The sequence below is a fragment of the Ipomoea nil genome, unplaced genomic scaffold, assembly GCF_001879475.1.
Source record: "Ipomoea nil cultivar Tokyo-kokei standard unplaced genomic scaffold, Asagao_1.1 scaffold2036, whole genome shotgun sequence".
Lineage (NCBI taxonomy): Eukaryota > Viridiplantae > Streptophyta > Magnoliopsida > Solanales > Convolvulaceae > Ipomoea > Ipomoea nil.
The window spans coordinates 6,709,666-6,737,034 of record NW_017618464.1 but is presented as its reverse complement, the minus strand read 5'-3'; the positions used below and the strand labels follow the sequence as shown (position 1 = coordinate 6,737,034).

General features: G+C 33.7%; 2 protein-coding genes across 2 annotated transcripts; one reads left to right on the top strand and one right to left on the bottom strand.

Moving 5' to 3' along the window:
* Positions 1–7,024: 7,024 nt before the first annotated feature.
* On the bottom strand, positions 7,025–12,733 carry LOC109148136. The gene is made up of 14 exons (XM_019295939.1): positions 12,583–12,733; positions 11,654–11,741; positions 11,459–11,567; positions 11,232–11,281; positions 11,071–11,137; positions 10,572–10,644; positions 9,195–9,250; positions 8,865–8,961; positions 8,580–8,664; positions 8,166–8,228; positions 7,769–7,828; positions 7,549–7,641; positions 7,378–7,440; positions 7,025–7,295 (listed from the first exon to the last, which is right to left on the bottom strand). Exons 1-14 carry the CDS (start codon positions 12,702–12,704, stop codon positions 7,230–7,232), a joined length of 1,092 nt encoding a protein of 363 aa, XP_019151484.1. The 5' UTR covers positions 12,705–12,733; the 3' UTR covers positions 7,025–7,229.
* Positions 12,734–22,534: 9,801 nt separating this feature from the next.
* Positions 22,535–24,143, top strand: LOC109147867 (zinc finger BED domain-containing protein RICESLEEPER 2-like). The gene is made up of 2 exons (XM_019295525.1): positions 22,535–23,310; positions 23,398–24,143. Exons 1-2 carry the CDS (start codon positions 22,686–22,688, stop codon positions 24,141–24,143), a joined length of 1,371 nt encoding a protein of 456 aa, XP_019151070.1. The 5' UTR covers positions 22,535–22,685.
* The last annotated feature ends 3,226 nt before the right edge of the window (positions 24,144–27,369 follow it).

Sequence of the window (27,369 nt, the reverse complement as noted above, 5' to 3'; positions counted from 1 at the left end):
CCGGACCGTTCAAGCAGACACGTGGGTTTTACAAACGCTCCTAGGCCGTTGATATTGGGGTTGGTGTAGTTGGTAGAGTGCACCCTGGTGCAGGAAAGACACTGGATTTTTATGAACTGCCGGTTCGGATAGTGCCAAGTTGCTAAACGACTGCGTTGAGAAAGGAAAACCGATTTAAATTATTAAAAATAAGGAAAATATAAATTAAGGGGAGTTGAAAAAGGAAAAAATAATAATAATAAAACTAAGTAGTGGAGATCTATGCTATTTAATGGAACTCTTTCTAATTTTTCCAAAAATGGTTACTTTCAAACTTTGTTCATCAAATACGATAACTTCTTTATCAAAAGAAAAAAAAAATGATAACTTCTATCGTATCTTTAAGAAACCGTGTATCATTATTACTCTATATATATGTTTATTTTGGTCCATAAGGAAATTCGTAGTTATTATTCGATTTTATGTAATATTTCTTAAAAGTTAACTATAAGAATGATCTCTTAACTATAAACATTTATCAATTTTTATTATTTGACTTTCAAATGGACCATAAATGGTTCATTGACTATTGATTTTTATCAATTTTTATCAAGGGAAAATGACACTTTTTCCCCCTATGTTATATACTTATAGCACTTTTTCCCCCTCAATTATTTAAGTGGCTCTTTTTCCCCCTGAAATATTAAATGGACATATTTACCCTTAAAATAAATATTTCATTTATTTTTATTCTCCAATAAATTATTACTATAATTTGGTTCAAACCAGATACTATAGTAACCAAACCAAAATATTCCAATTACAATTTATAATCAAAACGCGATATTTAGAGTTTATTAAAATCGCGAACTGGAATAGTCGGTTCATGTTCCGAACTGAAAAAATAAAATACATTTATTGTTGAATTTAAACTATTTTAAAATAAAAAATAAAATTTTAAAATAAAGACGGTTCAAAATCGCGAACGGGATCCGGAACCGCCGGTTCATGATCCAGTTTTTTTTTATTCTTAAATTTAATAAATTGAAATCCAAATATTGGGTTCTAGATATGAATCATAACTGAAAACTTTTAATTCGATTGCTATAGTGTCTGGTTCAGTTCGAACCGAACCGTGGTAATTGCTACATATACGCAATAATTTGTTGGAGAAGTAAAATAAATAAAATGTTTACTTTAAGGGTAGAAATGTCAATTTAATATATTAGGGGGGAAAACCACCACTTTTAAAATAATTGAGGGGACTAATGTGCTTACATAAATAATTGAGGGGGAAAAAGTGCTATAAGTATATAACATAGGGGGAAAAAGTGCCATTTTCCCTTTTATCAACTTTCATGACCATAAATGGTCCCTTGACTATTGATTTTGTTTTAAAATTGATCTTTCAATTAAATATTTATTTAATAAACATTAAATTTAAAAATAATAATATAAAAATTAGTTTGTTGTTGAGATTGACAAATTGAGTTCATAAATTTAATACATTGAGTTCATCATTGTAAAGAACTACAATTTTATTCTTAATATAAAAATTAGTTTGTTGTTGAGATTGACAAATTGAGTTTATCAATTTAATACATTGAGTTCATCATTGTAAAGAACTACAATTTTTATTATTACCCTTAAATTCTCTTAGAAAGTTAGGAGGGGAAACCCCGATAACAAAACAAAGAGCTACCCCCTTGGGGTTGCAATGAAAGCACAATCGAGATCTAACATATCTCTAATCTCCACCGGTGGCACATGAAGCTCAATTCACTCACATTTTCTTTGTGAAGCACTTTTAGCCAGCCAATCTGTCAAACCATTAAGTTCACGGGGGTGTGACAAACAATGCCTTACCACTCCTTACTCATCCATTCCTTACATGCATGCACAATATCCTCGCAGGGACTAATCGGTTCAAGACCGTTAGAAATCCAGTTCACCCCTATTGAGATTTAATGTTTATTAAAATAATATTTAACTAGAGGACCAAATTTAGAAAAAATCAATAGTCAATGGACCACTTATGGTTAAATTGAAAGTCGATCGTAAAAATTGGAGTAAATACTCAAAATGGTCCCTCGACTATAGCTAAATTCACAAATTGGTCCTCAACTTTCAATTTAAACCAATTAAGTCCTTAACTTTGCAATTTTGACACGATTTGGTCCTCCATCTATTTGACCATTTGTTGACCGTGATCGACGATCTCCAGAAGAACCTTCAGCTCTCGTCGGAGCACGTGGAGGCCTCCAGGATGACATTGCACCGGTTCGGAAACACGTCGTCTTCTTCGCTCTGGTACGAACTCAACTACATTGAAGAAAGGCGATCGGATTTGGTAGATTGCTTTCGGCAGTGGATTCGAATGTAACAGTGCGGTCTGGAAATGCAACCGGAACATTAAAAAACCGATGATGGACCATGAAATTACATATATATCCTCAAAAATCACAGTCAACAAACGGTCAAATAGACAGAGGACCAAATTGTGTTAAAATTACAAAGTTAAGGACTTAATTGGTTGAAATTGAAAGTCAAGGACCAATTTGTGAATTTAGCTATAGTCGAGGGACCATTTTGGGTATTTACTCTAAAAATTGGTAAAGATTAATAGTTAAGGGACCATTTATGGTCCAATTGAAAATCGATTGATAAAAATTAGTCAATGACAATAGTCAAGGACAATTCTTAGAATTAACTCTTTCTTAAATTATATAAAATAGATAAATTGTATTAAGAAGATATTAAATAGTGGACTCGAATCATGCTTAGTGCACCATCTACTTGGCAATTTCTTTTGGGGCATCACTCAATATATTTATGCATATTACATTAGTAACACGCTTCATGAGATGAATTGAGTCTTGAATGGGTTTCATTCACAGCAACTTTTTAAAGGGTGTTTATCCATCATATATTTTATTACCTGTCACATTGTTGATTATGTGGTGTCAATAGTTGGATTATCGTTAGGTAATTTGATTAAATGTGTGCTTTCCAACATGAAATATATCATATTATTGGTCTCAGCTCGTTGAATACGATTGGTTTGTCAATAGTTGTCATGTTCAAGACATTATCGATTCTACAGTAATGTTAACAGAACTATTAATTCGGCGCTCTGACACGAAACCATATGGTTGTGCCCCACTATTATGATTGGTTTGTTATGTTATCATGCGTGCATCGTGCGTGCATTAGTTTATACATATACATATAGTTAAATGTTATTTTGTACTATACTTTTTTTATTTATATACATGTAATTAAGTATCATAATTAATTTAATTTTAATATTTGATACATGCATTGGATAATTATGTATGTGAATCATCGATAAAGTGTCGTACAAATATGAATATACATTTTTTTTTAAAACACAAATTCAATCACAAAGGGGAATGGCTTTTTGGGTTTATCACAAGCATTGGGATTTCAAATAGCTTTGCCGCAGAGTTGTGGGGCCTAAGGGAAGATCTACGACTGGCAAAGGACAGGGATTTAAAAATGGTCATCTTCAAACTGGGCTCGGAATCAGTGGTGGCAGCCATGAGTGGCGATATGATCACCGAAGAGTGCTCTTCGTCTATCTTTAAGGACTATAGATTCCTGGCTACTAGCATGGAACATGTGATCTTCCGGCACACTTTGCGCGCGGGAAACAAACATGCAGATCATCTAGCTAACTTGGGGCAAACTACGGTTTGGGGGACCACTTGGCTCGACCTACCGCCGTTAAGCTTAAATCCTGTCCTCGCGGCGGACGCCTTTGGGGCAAGCGCAACTAGAATTTGGTAGTTGTTTCTTTTCTCTCCCGTAGGATACGGGTCTTTCTCCACGCAAAAAACAAAAAACAAAAAACAAAAAACAAACAAAAAAAAAAAAAAACAAATATAATTGGTTTGTCAAGGTTTATTGTATACGATTTTGTCTTCTTAATTTAGTAATTGATATTTATGTGTTGTTTGTGAACATTTGGCATGTTTGACATGTTACTGATTTTGTACTATCAACAACTTGACTATTAGGTAATTTGATGTGGGCTCTCGGCATGAAATCGTATGATTAGGACCTATTGATTATGATAGAGTTGTGAGGTTTCATAAATGTGGCGTGCTTGCATTAATTATACATATACATATAGTTAAATGTTACTTCGTTTTATATATTTTTTAACAAATATAGTTAAGTATTAGAAAAAAATGTTCAAAATAATAACTAAACTATACAAAAATACAATTGGGTGATTCAGCTAAAAAAAAAAAAAAAAAAAAAAAAAAAAAAGCAATTGGCCCCAAAGTCAAATTCTTGATCACTAGGCTATGCGGCTTTTTATTTTTAATTTTAAATTATTTTTATACCGATTCACCACTTTTTTCTTCTTCCGTACTAGAGACAAAGAAAAGTTCATCATCTCCAACACCAGAGACAAACAAAATTTGTTTTTCTTTTTAAATATTTTTTGTTTAATTTTTGGAAAAACGTTGGTCCAACTCAGCATACTTAAAAAATAATAATTTTTAAAATTTTAAATGCCACATCAACAATTTTACTCATTATATCAGTGATCTGTCAAATTGATTTGATTGTATAAATTTGACTTGTTATAAAGATCAATTGCATTTTTTTAGTTAAGCGAACCAATTTCACTCTCATGTAGTTGAATGACTATTTTGAACCTTTTTCATAAGTATTATAATCCATTTAATTTTAATATTTGATACATACATTGAATAATAATTTCCTAATGCACACAATTTTATTTTTGCTTATTTTTGTATTCTAATGTTTGTTCTTTTGACATCTGCAATCTTAGACTATGTGAAAGTGATCCGAGTTCAATTATTTGCTAACAAAGCAACATAATAACAACAGTAATAATAAAAGTCAGATCCAGATATAACATGCATAATTACTATTTATACTACAACCTTCTCGATATTCTAAGTCACACACACACACACACACACACACACACACACACACACACACACACATATATATATATAACATTGAGTTTTCAAGTGACACCTTGTCAGTTATGTTGCGGTGACAGCAGCTTTACATGTGAGCATTAAATGACATTATTTGTATGATACACATGCCTAACAAACCTAAGCTTGGGCCAGTAATTGGGACTATCCCACTGAACTCATGAATAATCGTTGGATTTGACTTATTAGACCAGTTTAATATCCAATATCCTGACTAATTCAAAGTTAAATTATTATTGAATTTCATTTAAAATATTCTTCGATACTCGTTACTCTATCCAGAATGTTGGATCTCGAAATCTTAATTAAATCAATTTGCAAAGCGATCGTGACATAGATTATGGTGGTGGGTCGCTAAAGGAGGAGTGTCATAATTTGTGGCAATAGAGAAAGGATGAGCAACCAACATGATAACTTAGAGAGTGAATAAAAGAAGGGGGGAGTATAAAATGGATGAGAGCAAATAGGTCCACCAATTGGAAAGCTTATGTTATGAAGACAGCAATTATGGGCAGAATCTTTGGTATATCTGTCGGGTCAATTATAATCCCATCCTTTAAAGATAAGAGAGGATTAGGTTGGATAAGTTACTCACGGAATTGAATAAATCTAACGACTTTGCCAAACCACCACAAAAAAACCGAGACACAAAGGTGGCCACGCACGCCTACAAATCTACAACACCAACTTACATCCACAATATTATTATGCCTTCCGGTATTTGACAATTAGCACGTGGACTTTTATTAATGTAATAATCAGCTTACCATTTTGTTAATTATTTCTTCTTATACTTTTAGTTATGATCAATTTCGCTATCAGATTTGACTTCTAAAATTAACTTACCATCATATTTTAAAAAAATAAAATAAAATGCAAAAAAATTAACTTAACATCATGGTGTTAAAAAATCAACTTGCCAGTCTTTTTTTTTTTTTTTGGTATATACAAGATTTCCACCGTCGGACACAGACGAATCCAAAGCCAAGAATCGAACCATTGACCTTTGGTTAAAGATAAATGAGTTCCTTCCACTCAACCACACCCTTCAGGTTAACTTGCCATAGTAATCACCTATCTATACTATTTTAGAAAACCATGGTTAAGGCGTTTGGTTGGAGAGGAAATTACGTGGAAAATGAATTATAATTTAATGGGAGATGAATAACGTGGAAATAAAGTAGTAATTTAAATTTTAATATTTAATTTGTAGAAATAGAATTCCTAGAAATTTCAATTCCACAAAATTAAAATTCCTTCCAACCAAACAAAAGAATTTATTTATCTTCAAAATTATGTGAAAATTAGATGGAAATGGAATTATCATTCTTTCCAACCAAACGCCCCATAAGAGGCATTACAATTTACAAGCTTTCTGCTGACATCGTTGGCGTGAATTAATTCAGATTTATGTAATTGTATATGTGAAATCATCACTTTTCTTTTTAATAAATAACATGTTCAAGTCAAAACATTTTAAATATTAAATTACAAAATTTCAATGACCATTAGAAAAAGACTGATGCAAAACATTTTTTTCATAACAAAAATTTGTGTGAAACCGTCTCACGGATCCTTGTTCGTGACGGATTAGGTCAAGAGAAAAATATAATATTTATATTAAAAATGTAGTACTAATCATGAATAAATTGTTTGTTACTTAGAAGGAAAAGTGTAATACTTATATGGATAAATGTAACCTTTTTTACATTTTGATTTAAAAGTATTACATTATTATTCAAAAGTATTACGGTTTCCCCACTTTATTCATGATTAGTATTACATTTCAATTTTGACCCAACCCGCGAGATGTTCTCAGAGAAGAGCCACTCTTTTTTATAAAATAAAAAATAAAAATTACATTCCAAATTTTCAATGATCATTAGAAAAAGACTGATACACAAAAATTTTCAAGAGTAAGCATTTTCATTCATATTTCAAAGACGTTACCTTTCAAGAAACTTGCGGAAACTCACTTGCTCCAATCTAAGAACTTGCTATTCCATGTACCATGCATGAATCTGGAACCTGGCTCAAGAGAATCGTAAAGACATTATGTTGAAGACAAGATCTACAACAGTGAAGTGGGATCACGATCATCTTTTCAGATAACATAGTTCGATATAAGTGTGAAGATGAAAAGAATACAAAGAATCAAAAGCAACATATCATTACTGGAATTCAAGATGGTATGAACACAAGCTATGATTGCTACATTCCTTCACGTGTTTGGACTTTGGCTTCTTAGAGTCTAACTTTCTTTTGCAATTCGAAGTTCGACATCCTTTCTGCCTCTAATGCACGCTCAAGCTTTTGTCCACCGGAAACAATTGTTAATATCGAATTGCGGAAAAGGTATTGATCAGTATTTCGAGAAGAATAATGTACTTACTTTGGCTGCCCGGCTACTCCATTCCCCCAAAATAGCTCTAAGCCTTTCATTTTCCTCCACATACTTCAGAACATCACAAAATTAATGTCTAATGAGCTATTGGCATGCTTTTTGGGTTTAATATGCTGAATAATAAGAACTATAAATTGAAAAACACAACATTAAGCATACCTGATTGTTCGTATTACGTACACGTTGAATCTCAGCATCCTTCTCGGCAATCAGAGATCGAGCAAGTATTAGCTCAGATTGCATTTGATTCATCTGAACAAACATAAAGCATCGAACACGTAAGTGAGAAATCCATCACTTTTGTACACATGTACTAAAATTATCAGACAGTCCATAAAAAAATCCCAAATGACGAAAAGGATAATAAGTCATACAGTACCTCAGCTGAAACTGTACGCAACTCCTGATCCCTAGTTGCCAATAGATGAGCAAGATCAACCTGCAAGTGCCACTATTTTGCATTATTTACTTGCTTCAATAAACACTAGTGACCTCACCTAAGATGGCAAATATTCATCTTTGAGAAATACTAGCAGAAACTGAATAGGAAAAAATCATGCACGGATTTATGGTTTTCAGTTCTAAAGGCGCCTAATATACCCAATGCTGTTTTCACGATCAATATCAAAGTTATATACAAAGATTTCTTCGCACCCAACATGCACTAAAGCTACGTAATCAAGATTTTCTTCTATAAAAGTTAGACAAAAAATCTTCCTTGCAAAAAGGCACTTGGTACCATGGTGAGGATGATCATTAATTCATTAGTCCATTACCTGAGGTGCACTCCCATCATTAGATCCTTCATATTTGCTTAAGCATTCTTGCAATCTAAGAATCTACAAAAGAAATACAGAGATTAGGATTCCTCACAAAATTTCACACTTCATCTTTCAGTAACATAAACACACTGAAGGTGTCATGAATAATACAGTGATAGAATTTCATTCTGCCCCTCAAGAGTGGGATCACTCAAGCAGGAAAAATCATTTGATATACAACAATGAACTCTTGATATTCTCTTCTCTTTTTTTTGGGGGTTTTTGGTTTTGAAGACACACAGGTGGGTATCACACTATCACCCGTTACTTTCGTGGAGAAGACCAATAATTGAATTCCCCATATCACCCAAAAAACATAGATTATATCCACCAAGGCCACCACTGATCAATTACTAGTTTACTACATACCTCCTCATTCAGAAAGTGAATATTTTCTTGTTGATATTGCAATAGAGCCATTTGCTGATCAGAAAGTCGACCCCCATCATGATACCTGTGATCCCACATGATCCCTAGTATTGTTGTTAAGCTTAAAGATTTGAAGGAAGCATGGTTATAAATGGACTACAACGAAACCAATTCAAGTAAAGCTGTGATAAACTGATAAGGATTACAGTCCCATTTGAAGATATTAAATCACGATATTCTAGGCAGGATCAAAATTAAAAATGGCTAGCTGGATCCAAGAGGTACCTCAAACCTTCCAAAGAACTAGACGGTTGAAGAGGAGAATAAAGTGATTTTAGAACATCAGGTTGAGAATCAAGTGAATTGTACTGATAGACATAACCTGCAGGTACACATGATTATTTACAATGAAAAAACCCCACCTTAACCTATAATCTCAGAAATGACATATTCTGGATATCACCGTAAACTAACACAAGCAATTTATAACCTTTTCAAGGAGTATGCAGCTATGCTGACTAATTGTTACTTTTGACAAATGATAACATGTCTTTAGGAAACAAAATGATGTATGTAAAAACAAACAAGTTTGACCATACTTGTTTATTTACTCACCAATATAAGCACTGATGAAGGAACTAGCACATACAACTTCGACCAATAAAATGATCCTGCAAATGTTAGAGGCAAGCATCAAGTCATCAACTGATCAGAAAATTGTGCACCATCATTGAGCCATTGTAATAGCTAATCTCCATCTAAGTGTAGCAGCAGATGCAACTTTTAAGTTTTTGCATTTCACATTGCAAAGTACTTATGACAGATCATTCTAAAACTGTGACCTTAGACCAAGAAGATGGTCCTAAAGTAAACATAGGTTATTGGTTTGGAACATATTTCGTGGAATATTTACTAGAATTCGCATCAACTTTTACTTTAGGTCTAATAGCATCAGATATCCAAAACTTTAGAAAAATCCAGTACAATTATATCCAACACTTTACTCTTGTCAATCAAATTCTAAATTTCAAATGTCTCAAACAAGAATCACATTTATCTAATTCTTTTTTTTCCTCAAAACTTGTGTTGATTTCTGCTAACAGGATTGCCATGTTGGTGCTTCTTACGATATATATATATATATATATATATATATATATATATATATATATATATATATAGATGTCAGCTCAAATGCGGTCATGCCTTAACGTGTGGTCGGTGCGGCCGCACCACTAGGTATGTAAAAACGCACCATTCATGTTAGAAAACGCACAACAATGAAATGCACCACACACCCAAAAAATGCATCATACCTCCCCACACCTAATTGTGCGTTTCCGAACACTGTGTAGTGCGTTTATGCATACCTAATGGTGCGTTTTTTGGTGCATTGGTGCATTTTTTTGTTGTGTGTTTCCTAACACTATTGGTGCGTGTTTGCATACCTAATGGTGCGGCCGCACTGACCACATGTTAAGGCCTGACCGCACTGGAACGCGAATGTGTAATTATTTTATTTGTGGAAGGCGAATAAATTATATTTTGTCTATTTACTATATCTTCAACCTTATCGGTACTATATCTTTAATCTATCAAAGTGTTATATCTTGCACCATAATAATATTGCCGTGCATCGCACGGGTGCAACTACTAGTATATATATATAATCAATTTTTGTTTTGACCAAAAACATAGATTGAATAAAATTGATTCTGGTTTGAAATATTTCAATTTAGTCGCAAATTTAGAAGAATGTGATAAAATTGCTAATTTTACAAAAGGTTTGGGTATTGGTGCTATTAGCACTTTATTTTATGCTGAAAGTTTTAAATATATTAGTTATCTTGAACAGAACCTTAGATTTTACCTCGAAAAAAGGGGCAATGAAGGTGAACACTACTGCCCCATGTCAGAGTAAAAAAAATTAAGCATAAAAGTATTTGGAGACAACTATCCAGGTAACATCTTCTGAATGTTCTAAAATGAAACCTGAGTATTGTAGACGTGGATAGAAAGCTAATGTGTGGTTTCCAAACCATGACAAGCAGCATTGCAGCAGTTCCTGTCAATCAATACATTATCATACATGGATGATTCAAGTTGTTAAATGCAGTTAAGTGTTATTGAAGGCATGTCAAGGTTTAAGTAAACCAAAAAAGTATTAACACTAGTTGCCATAACCTTTGCAATAGATTTCTAGAAATACTCCGTACAGCATAAAAAGCATACGAGAAAAAAGAAAACAAATTCCCGATCCTACTTCATTACTTATTTAAGTTAGTCATGCTTCTAACAAGTATAGACAGGATGTAAATTTATATAATGGCTACACTTTTTGTACCAGGACTTACAAGTTATAAGCAGCTATGAAATGAAGCAACATCTAGGTTATTTTATCTACCTATCTCTAAGTTCAATAACCCTTGTCCCTTGGTGATAAAGATTTAGATAACATATAGTACATCTATATATATGCAATAATACATACCATAAGCAATCGTGGCAAATGGTAAACGGATTATATGCTTCAACTTCTGGCTGAAAATGTAGTAGCCCTACAAATAAATACTCATAGGGATGAATCCCAGTATAAATTAAAAGTAAACAAGATATTCCATGCTTCTGATTAAACAGCAAAGAAATAACAACCTGTAGTCGGATTTTTTTCACTTGGTATACTAGGTATTGTTGAAAAATGCCTGCATAATACATGCACACACATTACAAAAGGATTATGTAATGGGTAAAAAGTCAAATGGAAGTCAACCAGAGTGATGTTTTAGAAATGAAAAATATTTGTGCTGTTGGGGTGGGGTGCAGGAGAACTAATCATATTAAAAACAAACAGCCAAAAGAGAGAATGGCTTCATGAATACCTGTGGTAAACAGAAGGATAACATTAAAACTGCACAGCAGGGGAGAAACTAATTCTTTTATAGGATGAAATATCCAAGTAGCTCCAACAGCCAAACTAGCAAAACCTGCCTAAAGTTGAAAAAACTCAACTTTCTCTAAAATGATTTTTGTGATATTCTACAGTGGATCATACAAGAAAAAGAACCAACACTTGCCAATAGAAAACAGTAGAGAATGCTCCCAACAATCCTTGTAGGCTTCCGATGACCAAATAAAGGTGCCTCGTGTAGTATGTCAAGGAATCTAAAACAGAATAAAGAGCAATCACTTCTTCAGCAACAAGAAGTTGAAAATTTCAAGTAATGCACTTTCTAATAGAAAAGTTCTATACAGAAAACTGAAATCCATGTATATCAAATGTTTTGAAAGGTTAAGAGAAGGAAAATCCAATTATTGTTCACAGAATGGGTAAAAACTCACACCGAAGAAAGAAACTGCAGCACATTAGAATCTTCTTTGAGTTCATGCTATCAACATTTTCAAATTTTTGAATAGCCAAATAACTAGTAACTACTGCATTAAAACCTACTGGATTTGTGATCAGTTGAGGATTTTAGGATTTGCATCATATCAGGTGGAAGAGAGCTAAATCAAGTCAAGCTGAATAAATGAACTTCACAATTATGTTCACCTACCAATTCAAATCCAAACAATCATAAACTGAGTTCAAGCTCTACTGCTGATATATGATATAATTTGAGACCTTATATTCCACTGTGACTAGAGTAAAAGAGCTGAGCTCAAGCAAAACTCCTTCATCGCATTCCATTTATAAACCGAACTCAGAAAACATATTATTGAGCTAATCTACTGAATTTTGAGCGCTTTGATTCATGTGGAAGCGTTGATCTTCCTGGACCTCCTTGTTCGTTGTAGCATTAAGAAACACAAGCTACTATCGCTAAATAAATTTTGTACAACACCATAGAAATTGCTAAGTTAATCAGAAATTTCAGGCAATTTTCTGTAATATCAGAATCATGATAATAACCCTAGAATATCAACTACTGATTATAAATCAACCACCAAAATGGTAGACATGCAAACAAACGAGTATGTAGATGTAATTTGCGTGTGTACTCACAGAGTATTTTCTTCAGGAGATGCGAAGGTCCCAGAACTATGCCTTTCAGTTGACATTTTTCTCTTCTTCTCCGAGTAGAATCTCAAATTGCCCCGCCTCACGCCACTGTAATTCAGTTTCATTCTCCTTGTTTTTTCTCACTCAGTTTTTATTTTATTTTTTCTTTTTAAATTTTTAAATTTTATTAATCTAGTCATCTAGATTAGATAATTGACGCAAGTTAACTCAACAAGTTTGGGTTGGTCTGTTTGGGCCTGTCTAATGAAATGGTCCATAATTAAGTAGCCCAAATAGGAGATAAGCAATCATTAGTGTGCACCTACCATATTTTGTATACTGTAAAATAATGTACATTATATTTAGAGGATGTACATTATGTTTGTATGAAGTGTACATTATATTGTATAGTGTATATTCAGTACAAAAATAATATATATTTAGTATATTGAAAATGTACTTTTTGTTATGGTTCACATAACACTGTGTGGATCATGGTCCACACAATAATTTGCCAGAGATAAGACTGTATATACCGAGATGCAATGGGCAAATTATGCTGTGGAACTGTGTTCACCTTGTAAGGTAGACACGGTTCCAAAATTGTCATAATTGTGGATATAGAGTTCAAAAAGTATGAACATAGAGTTATGTAATTATAAACATAGAGTTATGAACATAGAGTTCTATAATTATAATATAAATATAAAATTCTGTAATTGTGAATATAGAGTTCTGTAATTGTGAATATGAAGTTCAAAAATTATGAACATAGAATTTTATAATTATGAACATGGAGTTCTGTAATTGTAAATATAGAGTTCAATAATGGTAAATATGAACTTCAAAAATTATAAACCTAAAATTTTATAATTATGATAGATTTTAGTAATTATAAACATAGAATCGTGTCCACCTTGCAAGGTGGACACGATTCTACGGCATAACAATCTGATACAATGTCACTCAACCGATCAAATTTAAACACTTGGGAGAGAGAAAATATTTATTGGCTAAAGAGCAAATAGAGTTCTATTACATAGACTCCCAAAATTCTACTCCCTCATTATATTCCTTGAGGTGGTAAACTATGATTGATTATTTTTATCATGTGGGTCCACAGCAAAATGTCTACATCAAAAGTATGTGGGAGGGAGTACAAGTTGGGAGTTTAAAATGAGAATACACCAAGTATTTTCTGAGCAAATAAATTACTCCGTAATATACATTAGCCAATAGATCTTTTTATCTCTTTAAATTTGATTGATTGGGCTGTCAAATGACGTGGTATCTCAGAGATGTTTCTTGTACTTTACATTCATTGTACATGTACAATTACAAGCTTATTCATGACACCATTATTTACAATATTATTATTGGTGATAGACTGATAGTAATAATATTATATACGGAGTAATATATTGTACGGTTGTTTCTTATAAAAGTTGAGGGGAGGGGTAGAGAAAAGGACAGACTTCCAAAGGATAATGTTATCAGAAGCAAAACTCCAAAATTAACTGATCGAATACAGCTAATAGTTTTGAAATGAGTCAATTCCTTTAATCGTCATTTAACTAACGGATAACATTTATAATAGTTTTGAAATGAGTCAATTCCTTTAATCGTCATTTAACTAACGGATAACATTTATATTGTCGTATAATCATATGAAAACAGAAAGAATGAATACAGAGAATGGAGAGGTAAGGCCAGGGTTATCATTTCATTCATCTCCACACCATGATATATGGTGTGTCCATTACAAAGGATATAAATATATATAATGAGCAATCAAAGCATCCGTTACATCCGTTACAAATAATGTCCACTAAATATGTTTATAACACTCCCCCTTGGACATTATTTGTCCACAATCTTGCTTCGATAAAAACTTGCTAGGAAAACCCTGTGGGAAAAACCTAGACAAGAAAATGTACAATAGAAAATATATTCGTGCCTCATTAAAAACTTCACTAGGAAAACCACGTGGGAAAAAAACCTAGTTGAAGAAAAGAGTACATGATATATGTAAAAACATATATTGTATTGGTCGCCTCATCAAAAACCTTAACTTAAGAAAACCCTGTGGGAAAAACTTAACTAAGGGAAAAAGAGTACAACCAATAGCCTTCAGGGCACAATCGGCATAATCTTCAGGATTTTGGGGTTTGTCTACTTAAGCAATTATTTTGCAACTTTTTCCCATTTACATTCATATATCATACTCATGCCTCGTTAAAAACCTCATTAGGAAAACCACGTGAAAAAAACCTAATTGAAGAAAATAGTGCATGATGTATGTGTATTCTTGTTTTAGCCTTCTCATTAAAAACCTTAAGCTAAGGAAACCCAGTATGGAAAAAGCTTTAGCTAAAGAAAAGAGTACAATCATTAGTCGTCAAGACCCAATCTTCAGGATTTTACATTCAATCTTCCGGATTGATTCGAGTAAATGTACTTCTCGTCTCCCCCTGAAGATAACAATCTTCAAGTTCTACATATATTTCAAAAATTTGAACAAATGGATTGGACAAATCTTCTGGATTGTCACTAGAGTAAATATCTAATAATCTTATGGCTCTTCTAGAGCTCATATAACATTTGTACAACACAAGTGTTTTTGTCCTCATTTTGAACATTTAGGGAAATTCATTGTATAACCAGTTTGGACTTGGCATGACAGGGATCAAACAAAACTGCCAGTACCCAAGTAGCCTATTAAAACCGTATCATGGTTTCTTACATAAATGTCATGTCTTTGTATCTCGAAGATACTGGAGGATATGTTAATCATTATTCAAGTACTTCATTTGTAGGGGAGCACTAGATTTTGCTAGCAATTTCATCGCAAATATGTTGCGGTTATGGAACTTCTGGTTCTATAATGGTACTCCAATGATAATGAAGTAAGGGACTTCGAGTCCAAAAAGGTCCCTTATCTGCTTCAAGAGATTATTAGGCAACCTTTAGTTTGATAAAAACATGACACTTATATGCATATAGACATGTGAAAAAGCATTTTTAGATGTAGGCTGACTGGTGTATATAAAAAAATCTTCAAAGAAAAACTCGATCTTTAAGTCGAGATAATACTTATAGCTCTCACAAGCTTTTTATTTCAAAAGTCTCAGTCTTTAAACATGAACTGACATTATCAAGCTCTTTATATATTCCATTGATGTTTACACCATCAATCTTGACTGAGATAATAAATAATAAATAAGTTCATTATCAACCATTTATCGAGCACACAATGGTACATATTATTCCTTCAATGAGGATATTAACTCCATTCGTAACCCTTTAAAGAGTAAATAATGACACATAATAATACTTAAATAAATCCTCATTTCGAGAATTATGAATCCATCCAGGATTTCTCAAAATAAATTTAACTTCATATCTAAATTTATTATTCTGCCAATTGTATTATGTAGCGGAACTTAATGCCATTTACCGTGGGAGAGTATATTTGATTAAAATCAATTAAGGGTCTCTGCGTGAACCCATAGGCTACAAACTCGCTTCATCACCTCATTATTCTTATTTCTCTTTCATGCACACACCCATATGTAACCTTCAGGGTTAACGCTCAAATGGTGTATTATTATAAAGAGAATTATCCATTTTAGCGAGTCAAGCTATGCCTTAATTGCTCCTTTATACGTTAAATAGTCATGACACTTCCGGTGCCTAACTCTGGATCCAGATTATTATCATATAACGGAGCAATTTGTAAGGGCAATTGTGTTGTCGACAACTATAACCTTTTTATAAATGTCTCCCATATTTGTAAAAGTAATGACAATTTCTAAAACAACCAGATTCTATACATTTCCCAAAGATATTTTGATCTGGTCGTTCCGCATCTCTAGTATTGTGTTTGTTTGGTGCACCTATAAATTGACTAAGGTTTCTTGTCATCTGGACGAGCGTCTTCAGGACTAAATTATTCAATGCTATTTCAAGAGTGACAATATTTTTATACTAGATCTATTATAATGATTCTTATTTCTTACACCGATGGATCTCCTATACTTCTGGTATCAAGGAGTATCGATATATTTAGTCCAAGTTGGGGAAGGTATATGGGACCTAGTCACTCTTTTATGATCAGTATGATCAAGATATGTATTTGGCAGATTATTTGCTAATATCGCAAATAGATTATCTTTTGAACTTCCAGTTCAGTCTAACTAGTACATGGATTTAAATAATGAAGATATTTTCATTCTATGAAATTTCTTGGCATTCTATTAAATTTGAACTCTTATCTCCCCCTAATGCCGAGAAACAATCTTCATTAATTAAGTATGCAGTCAGCGTACCTAAGGATATGCATTGGTCTCCTATCATGTGCTCTTGGTATTAGCTAATCAAGAGACAGAGGCTTCTTTGGTAGTTTTTTTAGAGGTACGTTGTGGTGGTGATATATTTGAAATAGACTGCGCACTATAAATAATAACGCAAATAGAGAAATGTTTATTTTGAAACCATATACTAGGCATAACAATCCTTGAGGGACATATCGCGCCAAAGGTAGCGCGCACCGGCAATTGGGGCTGGTCGGGAGGTGGTGGTAGAGCAAGTACTGATAACGTGTTAAAATAACCCCCGAAACCAGAATAAAAAGCAAAAATGATCCAACTCGGGACTCCATTTATTGTTCAAAGGTACGTTGACTGCATTGTGTGTACAGTTGTATAATCAGACACCCCATATAAAATATGGTACCTCTAACAATCGTGCTGATAACGTGTTATAAAATAATATAAACGCAAGTAAGAAGAAGGAATAGAGAATGGAGAGGGAAGGCTGATCTTTCATTCATCTGCGTGTTCATCATCTACTATATATTACATGAAATACACTTCCATATATAACTAATACAAAAGGACATAAATAAACATAATGAGCCATAAAATCATCCGTTATGTCCGTTACAAATAAATGTCCATTGAATATATTTATAACATGATATGCAGTGAGTTAGATTTGGATTTAAAACAAAAGTATATCCCCAAAACATATAATTCAGTAATTTTTCCTTCACACATGCTCTATAAAGTACTCATGTGGATAAGAAATTGTAATATCTAACTCACTATGTTTGCCCTAAGAGACCCAATTAGTCATGCCATAATTAAAAAAAAAAATGGGTCTCTAAAAATGTAAAGATTATCACAACATAATAAGTTGTCAAATGTATATGAAATTTACCACAAGTGGCATATAAAATTTGATAGGGCAAGCATACACATTGAACAAAATGATTGAAACATTCGACAATCTTAGGGAGATTAAACGCCAAATATTAGCAATTTATTTGCTTCAGGCAAACCAACATTGTGTGACTCACTTTTAGCTGTTAAACACATAACATTTTTGCATAGTAGCATTGCATTAAAAATAGAAGTTGCAGACTTCATTCACGAGTCATGAGACATTAGTCACTCAAGGATCAATTCATATTCAGAATCTTTCAGACCTTTTTTTTTTTTAAAAAGCCTAATGACCAAACACATTGTCAAGTAGGGAAGATTCAAAACTCAGAGAGTATGTTCTGGCAAAAGGAAACTAAGTTTTTGATATCTTTCAACAAAAAATCAGTGACATTCAAAACACTTAGTGTAATTTGTCATGTACTACTACTGGAGTACAATATAACTATCATAAATGTCATGCAAGATAACGAGTGACAGATAAATTAACGTTCTTAGTTTGCCTTCTGGGCAAAACTATATTAAAAAAAATTAGGTACTATCCTTTTGTATAAATACTCAAATTTGATATTTATTTCAATGTCAAAGACTCATGTGAAACATTAATGCTATAATAAATTAGCGCAACCAATAAACTTGAATTTGGACAAATAACAATTGACTTTTAAATAAGTACCAAGTCAATTTTACATTTGGGGAATTTGTCCTGGTGCTGTTACCCTATAATTAGTGCAACAAATTCGCCTTCTGGGCAAAGCTATATCCAATATTTATGCTATATATCACAATATTTAGACTTATATCATCTAATCGATATCACAAGATCAAATTAAGGTTTAGCAACGACATGTGCAACCTAACAATGAAAACCATATTGAGAATTCATGCTATTGTCTCACTTATACGTTGCGTGATAAATCACAATAGCTATGGCCTATAGCAAATAATTAATTGCCAACAAGAGAAATAACAAATTCTCTTATATAAGCCTGATCAAAAGATTATAGGCCAAATATTATCAATTAAAGATAAGTATATTCAATATGTGATATAATTGTCCCTTATGTCTTGGACACCAAAATCTCAATTGAGTCATGCACATTCATTTTAATAAAAAGTATCATGTTTGGTACACACAAGGCATGACATGACAAGAGATATTCAATTAATTCATAAATGAGGAAATAAAATGAGAGAAGTACCGTTCGCCGAAGAATAATGAGCACATGTTCACTGTCGAGCCCATTCATTCCTATTTCGGGGAGTCAAAAACAGCACTTTTCCAAGAAAGCTCTCATTTTATCTCATACTTTCATACAAGCATGAAAACATCACAAAATAGCAAGATATACAAGCTGAAAACGACAGAAATTTTCAAAATTTTGACCTGGATTTCAAAATTTTCTGGGAAAAAATGGTAACACATTTTGGCACAAAATTTTTCATATATGCATTTCATCAAGTCTAGAACGTACATGAAAATTTTCATGCGAATCCAAGGGCTAAAAGTATTTTTCCCGAAATTTTTCCCAACATTGCTCCAGGCAGAAAAATAATTGGCAGCACACTGCCAAAACTTTACAAATTTTTCTGGAATAACCAAAGCATATTTTTAACAAAATCTTTTTACAGACATCAAATATAACAAGTCTAGATTCTCCAGAAAAAATTTCACACCAAAAGGGGTTCAATAAGTATTTTTTACAAATTTAGTTTTCAAACTGCCCCGGTCAGAATTTTAAGGTATGCAGTGACCGCAATAAAATCACCAAATTCCATTATTTTAGGGAAAACGCACAATCATATATACTCTAACCTTTCATGGCAATATCAAATGTCCAGATTCAGTGGTTATGCCCCAAATTTTATGTAAATTCATGATTAAGTGAGATGGAGATAAAATTTTGAAAATTCTAAGATAGTAGTGGGACAGATTGGGCACATCCCTGGTGATAAACATTGAGCACAGCTTATAATGGACATAATTTGTTTTTGCCCAGAGAAATTTGAGATCAAACAATATTATCATTTGCAATAGCTTGAAGGCTCAAATACCTAATCCCCTACCTAAGCTTGAACAGTAAGGCATAACAGAATCACAATATAATGCCTAACCATACTCCCAAAGAGGAACGCAATACACTAACCACAATTAATCAAGGTAATGACCCCATATGAATAAGCATAGCATAGGATGTATGAATAAGCTCAACTTAGGAAAACTGAATTACATTATAATTTATAAGATGAGGGGATGAAACCTGGGATGTAGCTAAATGATTGTCGTTCAGCAGTTGTCTTGTTATTGTGTGGCCTGAAATCTCTTAGAAACACTACGAAGCCAACTGAGCTGAGACTCCTTTATCCATCCATATGTTCTGAACCCATCAACAATAGCTCTATCTCCACTATCAAGAGAATAGAGATTAAAAATGCTGCTGTTTGCCAAGTATGAACCCGGTGCTCCCCATATCTGTTGGAAAGGTCCAAGTGCGATTTGGGATTTTCTCGGCGTCGATAGCGGTGGCCATGAGTGCACACAAAACCCTAGTTTGTACATTCACCAAGGATTTCGGATCCGTGGTGAGATCCCGGCGTCATGGGCCTCGGGGAGTTAACGGCGGTGGCGGGCAGGAGGTCCTTCAGGGAGGTGTAGTTGCGGCGGAGAAGACCGTTTTGTTGCACTTCCGGTGGTGCTATATATGACATCTGCCATGGTTCGTCGGAGAAATTCTCTTCCAACTCTAATCCTATGAATACTCCATGGTTGCAGATCAAAACATCAATCGACCAAGAATTCTTCATGGCTTCAGTCCTGAAACTTGCGAATATTTTAGATGGAGATGATATTGGACATGGAGCGATTCTTGGGATGAGGTAGAGTATCGTGCTGATAACGTGTCGTATAATCATATGAAAACAGGAAGAATGAATACATAGAATGGAGAGGTAAGGCCAGGGTTATCCTTTCATTCATCTCCACACCATGATATATGGTGTGTCCATTACAAATGATATAAATATACATAATGAGCAATCAAAGCATCCGTTACAAATAGGGGTGTAAATGAGCCGAGCCGCTCGCGAGCCGCTCACGAGCGGCTCGGTCAACGCTCGGCTCGAGCTCGGTCAAAATCGAGCTCGAGCCGAGCTCGAGCGGCTCGTCAAATAAACGAGCACGAGCCGAGCCTAGATACTCTAGGCTCGTGGCTCGTCGAGCCGGCTCGCGAGCCGTATAATATATGGTATAATATAATTAAAATATATAAAAATAATAATTAATATTTAAAATTTAAAAGTCAAAGCTCAAAACTCAAAAGCCCTAGAATTCTAGCGCCTTCAGAATTTGATATTTTATATTTCGAGTTTCGACTGTCGAGAGAGACTTTGGCAGTTTCTATTCGAGTATTCGTCCACGACTCCACGCCTCCACGAGTCCACGGTAGAGAAACTTCGACAGTTGCCGCCGGTGATTCACGACATCGTCGACTCTGTCCACCCCCAGGGTTTCCGTCGCGAGGAAGCTATAATTCTAGGTATTCATACGTTTGCGTTATTGGAACCTTGATATAAAAAGAAGATATAATTCTAGGTATTCATATTTCATACGTTTGCGTTATTGAAACTTTGAATATATTAGTTCATTATGGTATTGATTCAATTTAGCTATATTCCAGTTTAGTTTCTTGGGATTAACTATATTGATTAACTATTGAAGATATAATCCAGTATTCCAGTTTCTTAATTTGTTAAATATATTAGTTTAGTTTGTTATGGAACCTTGAATATATTAGTTCATTATTGTTAAATATATTAGTTTAGTTTGTCATGGAACCTTGAATATATTAGTTCATTATTTATTTCTTATTGAAGATATAATCCATTTACTTGCAGCAATATAATTTTATAATCCAGTTTCTTAATTTGTTAAATATATAATCCAGTTCATTATGGTTATTATATTAGTTTCTTAATTTGTTAAATATATGAAAGTAAGGTACTAGAATATTGGATTAGTTGTTGTTGAATTGAGGTATGATAACTTGATGTCGTAACTGTTTTCCATTAGGCATGTGAGCATGTCTACCGATAATTCATCTGTCCTGCAAAATCCACACACTCTAAATAGTGTGGTTGGTGAAAGCAATGAAACTATTAATCAATCACATGAACAATCTGAAGGAGTTGAAAGAGTAGAATTACATTCAGATGATCATGACACACAACAAAATGAAGAAACACACGAGCAAGAATTTCAAACAAACAAGAGAAAAAAGACTTCAGGTGTGTGGATTGATTTTCATATGGTCGACATAGATGGAGTGCAGAAGGTACAATGTAATCATTGTCATCATCATTTCGCATTAACTAAATCGGGCACAACAACTAGCTACAAGAGGCATCAAGACAAATGCGTTAAGAGAAAGGCACATTTGAAGGTAAGTACTTAAATTTGAAAATAAATTTTTATATAGCTAAATTATTCTATTCATTATTAATAGTTATGGTATTGGTTTTGTACTTTGTACTTTGTAGGTCACCGATCAACAAACAAAGTTAAATTTTATGCCTAGTGATGGAGTTCCATCCTCCCTTCCTCCATTACATCGTGGAAATTTTAATATGGAAAGAATGAGGGAGTGTGCTGCTAATTGGATCATGATGCATGAACATTCGTTTACTATTTTGGAGGAAGCAGGATTTAACCTATTAATGAAAGAAGGATGGCCGGAGTGGAAAAAAATTAGTAGAAATACATGCAAAGCAGATTGTTTGCAGGTTTATGAGATTGAAAAGAAGAAGTTGAAGAACAATCTTGAAAGTGTTAGTAAAGTAAGTTTGACAACAGATTGTTGGAAGTAAAAAAATCAGAAGATTGAGTATATGGTTGTCACTGGACACTGGATTGATTCTTCTTGGAGGTTGCAAAAGAGAGTTTTAAACTTCATTAACATTCCACCACCGAGGGGAGGTCTTCAGCTTTCTGATGCTATATTTGGATGCATGAAAGAGTGGGGAATTGAAAAGAAAGTGTTTACAATTACAGTTGATAATGCTTCAAGTAACGATTCTGCTATTAGGTACATGAAGGATACACTCCAAAGGTCAAGAAGTTTGGTATGTGGGGGACGTTTGTTTCATGTTCGTTGTTGTGCACACATCTTGAACTTGTGTGTTCAAGATGGATTAGATGAGATTCAGAACATCATTAGTGATGTTAGAAATAGTGTGGAATATGTGAACCGGTCGGAATCAAGGCGTATACAATTTGCTAACTGTGTGCAACAATTGCAATTGAAAGATAGGAAATTGATTCGTGATTGTAAAACTAGATGGAACTCAACTTTTGAGATGTTAAGTTGTGCACTCAAGTTCAAAGAAGCTTTCAAGATGCTAAAAGATCGTGATCCTTTCTATGAGAGTTGTCCATTGGAAGATGATTGGGACAAGGTTGTCAAAGTTTGCTCAATTTTAGAGACTTTCTGGACAGCTACTCACATTATTTCAGGTTTGTTTCTTTTAATATATATTTTTTTTAATTTAGTTAAGGTTGTGACTTGTGAATTGTGATTATCTGAATTCAAATTTATTTCAGGTTCTGAGTATCCTACTTCAAATTTGTTTCTTCAAGAAGTTCAAAAAATCAAATCAACATTGGATAGTCATGTAGATGATGAAGATGACTTTATTAAGGATTTGGTTAAAAGAATGAAGAAAAAGTTTGATAAATATTGGGGTGAGTGCAATTTGTTGATGGCTATAGGTGCTGTTTTTGATCCAACAAAGAAAATGCTTGCAGTTGAATTCTGTTTCCCTAGACTTTATTCTGATAAGGAAGCTAAGGAGAATATAGCAAAAGTGAAGGAGATCATCAATACTCTTTATGAAGAGTATGTTGCTGAATCAATGAACAAAGATAATCCTGAAAATCTAAGTTCTTCTAACACTTTTAGAAGCCAAGTCAGCCGCCAAAAGTCTACATATGCTTGGGAAGATTTTGAGGGATTTTGTGCCCAAGTTGAAACTTCAGGGCCTAAAAACTCTGAGTTAGTAGACTATCTAGAAAAAGCGCGTCTTAAGACTACTGAGGTTCCAAGCAACTTTTGTTCTTTAGATTGGTGGAAGATGCATAGAGTGCAGTATCCAATATTGTCTCGAATGGCAGCAGATATTTTAGCTATACCTGTTAGCAGTGTGGCTTCAGAAGCAACATTTAGTGCTGGGACAAGGGTAATTGATTCGTATCGTGCATCATTGTTGCCTGAAACAGCCCAAGCTTTACTTTGTGGGGGTGATTGGCTAAGACATATACATGGAGTTACCAAAAACAAAGTAAGTTAACTTTTATGCTAAAAGATACATTATTTTTTAAAAAAATATTTGTTTAATTGTATACTTATTTTTATTTTATTTTTTTTGTAGAAAGAGAAATCATTCCAAGAAATATTTCTTCCGGCATCCAACTCATGAAAGTAAGTTACAAAGTAACATCTTTGTTTAACTATTTTTAATTAATTTCATTTATTATCTAATATTATTCATTTTTTTTTTTGCAAGTTGAACAGATATTTCCTGTTTTGAACATATCCGGGACGAAATATATATGTACAAGGAATCAAGGACTACTACACTGTTGACTTGTGTTTTGTTGTGATTTGCAAACTTATTTTGAATGTTTTGAAGTTTGAACAATGTTATTGACTTGTGTCTTCACTATCTTTTACTTCGTTGCAAAATTATTTTGATTGTTTTGATTTGAAGTTTGGATTATTTATGTATGGATAAAACAGAGTAGTTTAAATTTTAAATCAAACAGGTCAAACCGTCAAATTCAAGGTTAAAATCGAGCACGCATTTGAACTCAAACTCGAGCTCGAGTTCGAGCCTGATCTCGAGCTCGAGTTCGAGCCTGATCTCGAGCTCGAATTCGAGCTCAAAATCATGCTCGAACTCGAGCTCAAGATCGAGTTCGAGCTCGAGCTCGAACAATCGAGCTGCTCGAGCCGAGCTCGAGCAGCTCGATAATTGCCGAGCTCGAGCTCGAGCATCCAGTCACGAGCTCGATCGAGCACGAGCTCGAGCTCGAGCATAGCTTCATTTACCGAGCTCGAGCTCGAGCATACCCATGCTCGAGCTCGGCTCGGCTCGTTTACACCCCTAGTTACAAATGATGTCCACTAAATATGTTTATAACATATATGAGATTATTTCACGAATCTTTATCTGTAAGTTGGGTTACTATGTATGATGAATTTAATTAATTCGGAATGCTCCGAATTATTAAACTCGGATAAGAACACGAATAAAAAATGGATAGAAACGATGTCGTAATAGGTCGCGAAGACTATATAGACGTATATTATATTGAATGTCGTAAGTTGACTATTACAATGATTTGCTAGGACAAAATATGTAAGATAGATATAATGTGTCGTGTTAAGACAAGGTGAGGAGTTTTTATATGTAACAAACTCCCAACTGCTCCCCCTAAACCGGGAGTGGTTAGATCTGCTGGTGCTTTGATCGCGTTCTAGCTTAGGACCGGGTCCAAAGCGCGCCCGCGCCCCCCTAAAAACCCGAGCTTGGCCTAGCCTATGGCCGAGGTGACCACGGCCCAAGTGCCTTGGCCGAGGCAGCTTGGGCCGAGGTGCTCCCGGTCCGTCGTCTTGGACCGGTTCGCTCCGAACATAATATATCCATCAATGTAAATGTAATATTAAATCATGAATAAAATGTTTGTTACTTATAATAAAAAATTAAACATAATACTTTTGAAGTTTTGAGAACAAATGTAATACTTTTATATTTTGAAGTAAAAATATTACCCTTTTTTTTTTAATCATAAGTATTATATTTTTTCATATGAGGGTAATAAACATTTTATTATTGATTTAGTATACATTTGCTAGTATAGATATTACATTTCATTTTTACCAGACCCGTCTCACGAACAATCCTTGAGACGGTCTCACACGAGTTTTTGCCTTAACTATAACATTTAACAATTTTTATGATTAACTGTTAATTAAATTATATCTAGTTTATTGACTATTAATTTTTACCAATTCTTATATTCAAATTTTAATTTGACTATAAATTGTACATTGACTATATTGATTTTGTCTCAATTTAAGTCCTCTAGTTAAATATTAAATTTAAAAATAATAATATAAAAATTGAATTGTTGTTGAGATGACAAATTAGATTCATAAACTTAATACAATAAATTCATCATTAGTGGGAATATAAAAAAATGTATTTGTACATTGTTATCTTTAAATTTAATGTGTAGTAAATAAATTGTAAGATATATTAAATATAATATATTTAATATAATATATATTAAATATAATATAATATATCTATAATATATATTAAATATAATATATCTATATATTATATTTATATATAGAGAGAGAAGAGAGAGGGGGGGGGGGGAAATGAATTTGATTGATTTAGAATGCTTGAATACAATGACTATTTATACTAATGATAATTAACTCAAATGCTAAAATTAAGGAGTTAATGCTCCATGTAAAGCTAACATCATGGCCATGTACTGCACCTATAATTACTCCCATTATTTTTAACCAACTAACTCATCTTACTTGGTTTAATATAATAATAATAATATTATTATAACATTGCCTCCTTTAAACCAAGTTGGATATATTGGTCATCCCAATATCTCCTTCTTCAATTTAAGAAATGTCTCCGTCTTCAAGTTGGATATACGGACTTGTATTTCGTTCTGTAAACCCACTTTACTCCAATTGGCTTCTTCCCAAGAGGTACATCTGTTAACTCCCAGGTACCATTCTTCTCAATGGCACGTATCTCCTCATCCATTGCCTTAAGCCAATGAGTTTCTGTAGCAGCCTCCTCAAAAGATAAAGGATCACAATCTGCAAAAAGAGCAAATTGAATAATCTCTTCATCCGACAAGTCATTATCATGACCCAAAACATAATCTTGCAAGTGAGCCGGTAAGTGGCGCTCGCGCTGAGATCGTCGAACTGACGACTCTGGCTGTGAAGGAGACTGGACATTATCTGGAATCGGTTGCTCTTCAACAATATTTTCAACAGCAGGAATAATAACTGAACTTTCATCTTTAGCTAACCAATCCCAGGCACCATATTCATCAAAAGTGACATCACGACTTATAACAACCTTTTTAGTTTCAGGATTGTATAGTTTATAAGCCTTTGAAGCGTCACTATAACCAATGAATATGCACTTCTCACCTTTATCATCCAACTTCTTTCTCAACGGATCCGGCACATGTGCATATGCCAAACATCCAAAAACCTTGAGATATTTGATAGAGGGTTTTCTCCCACTCCATGCTTCTTCGGGTGTCTTATCACGGACACTTTTAGTTGGACACCTATTCAACACATAGACAGCACAAGCAACAGCTTCTGCCCAAAAAGGCTTAGGCAGATTCTTGGATTTCAACATGCACCTTACCATATCCATGATAGACCTATTCTTCCTCTCAGCCACTCCATTTTGTTGTGGAGTGTATCTAGCTGTCATCTGGTGTTGAATACCCTTCTTCTTC

Coding starts and splice junctions, on each gene's coding strand:
- LOC109148136 (XM_019295939.1), bottom strand. CDS start 12,704: ATGAAACTGAATTACAGTGGCGTGAGGCGGGGCAATTTGAGATTCTAC. Junction 11,742..12,582: donor TCTCCTGAAGAAAATACTCT/GTGAGTACACAC, acceptor ATTCTGTTTTAG/ATTCCTTGACATACTACACG. Junction 8,229..8,579: donor TTCACTTTCTGAATGAGGAG/GTATGTAGTAAA, acceptor TTTCTTTTGTAG/ATTCTTAGATTGCAAGAATG.
- LOC109147867 (XM_019295525.1), top strand. CDS start 22,686: ATGGTTGTCACTGGACACTGGATTGATTCTTCTTGGAGGTTGCAAAAG. Junction 23,311..23,397: donor AGCTACTCACATTATTTCAG/GTTTGTTTCTTT, acceptor AATTTATTTCAG/GTTCTGAGTATCCTACTTCA.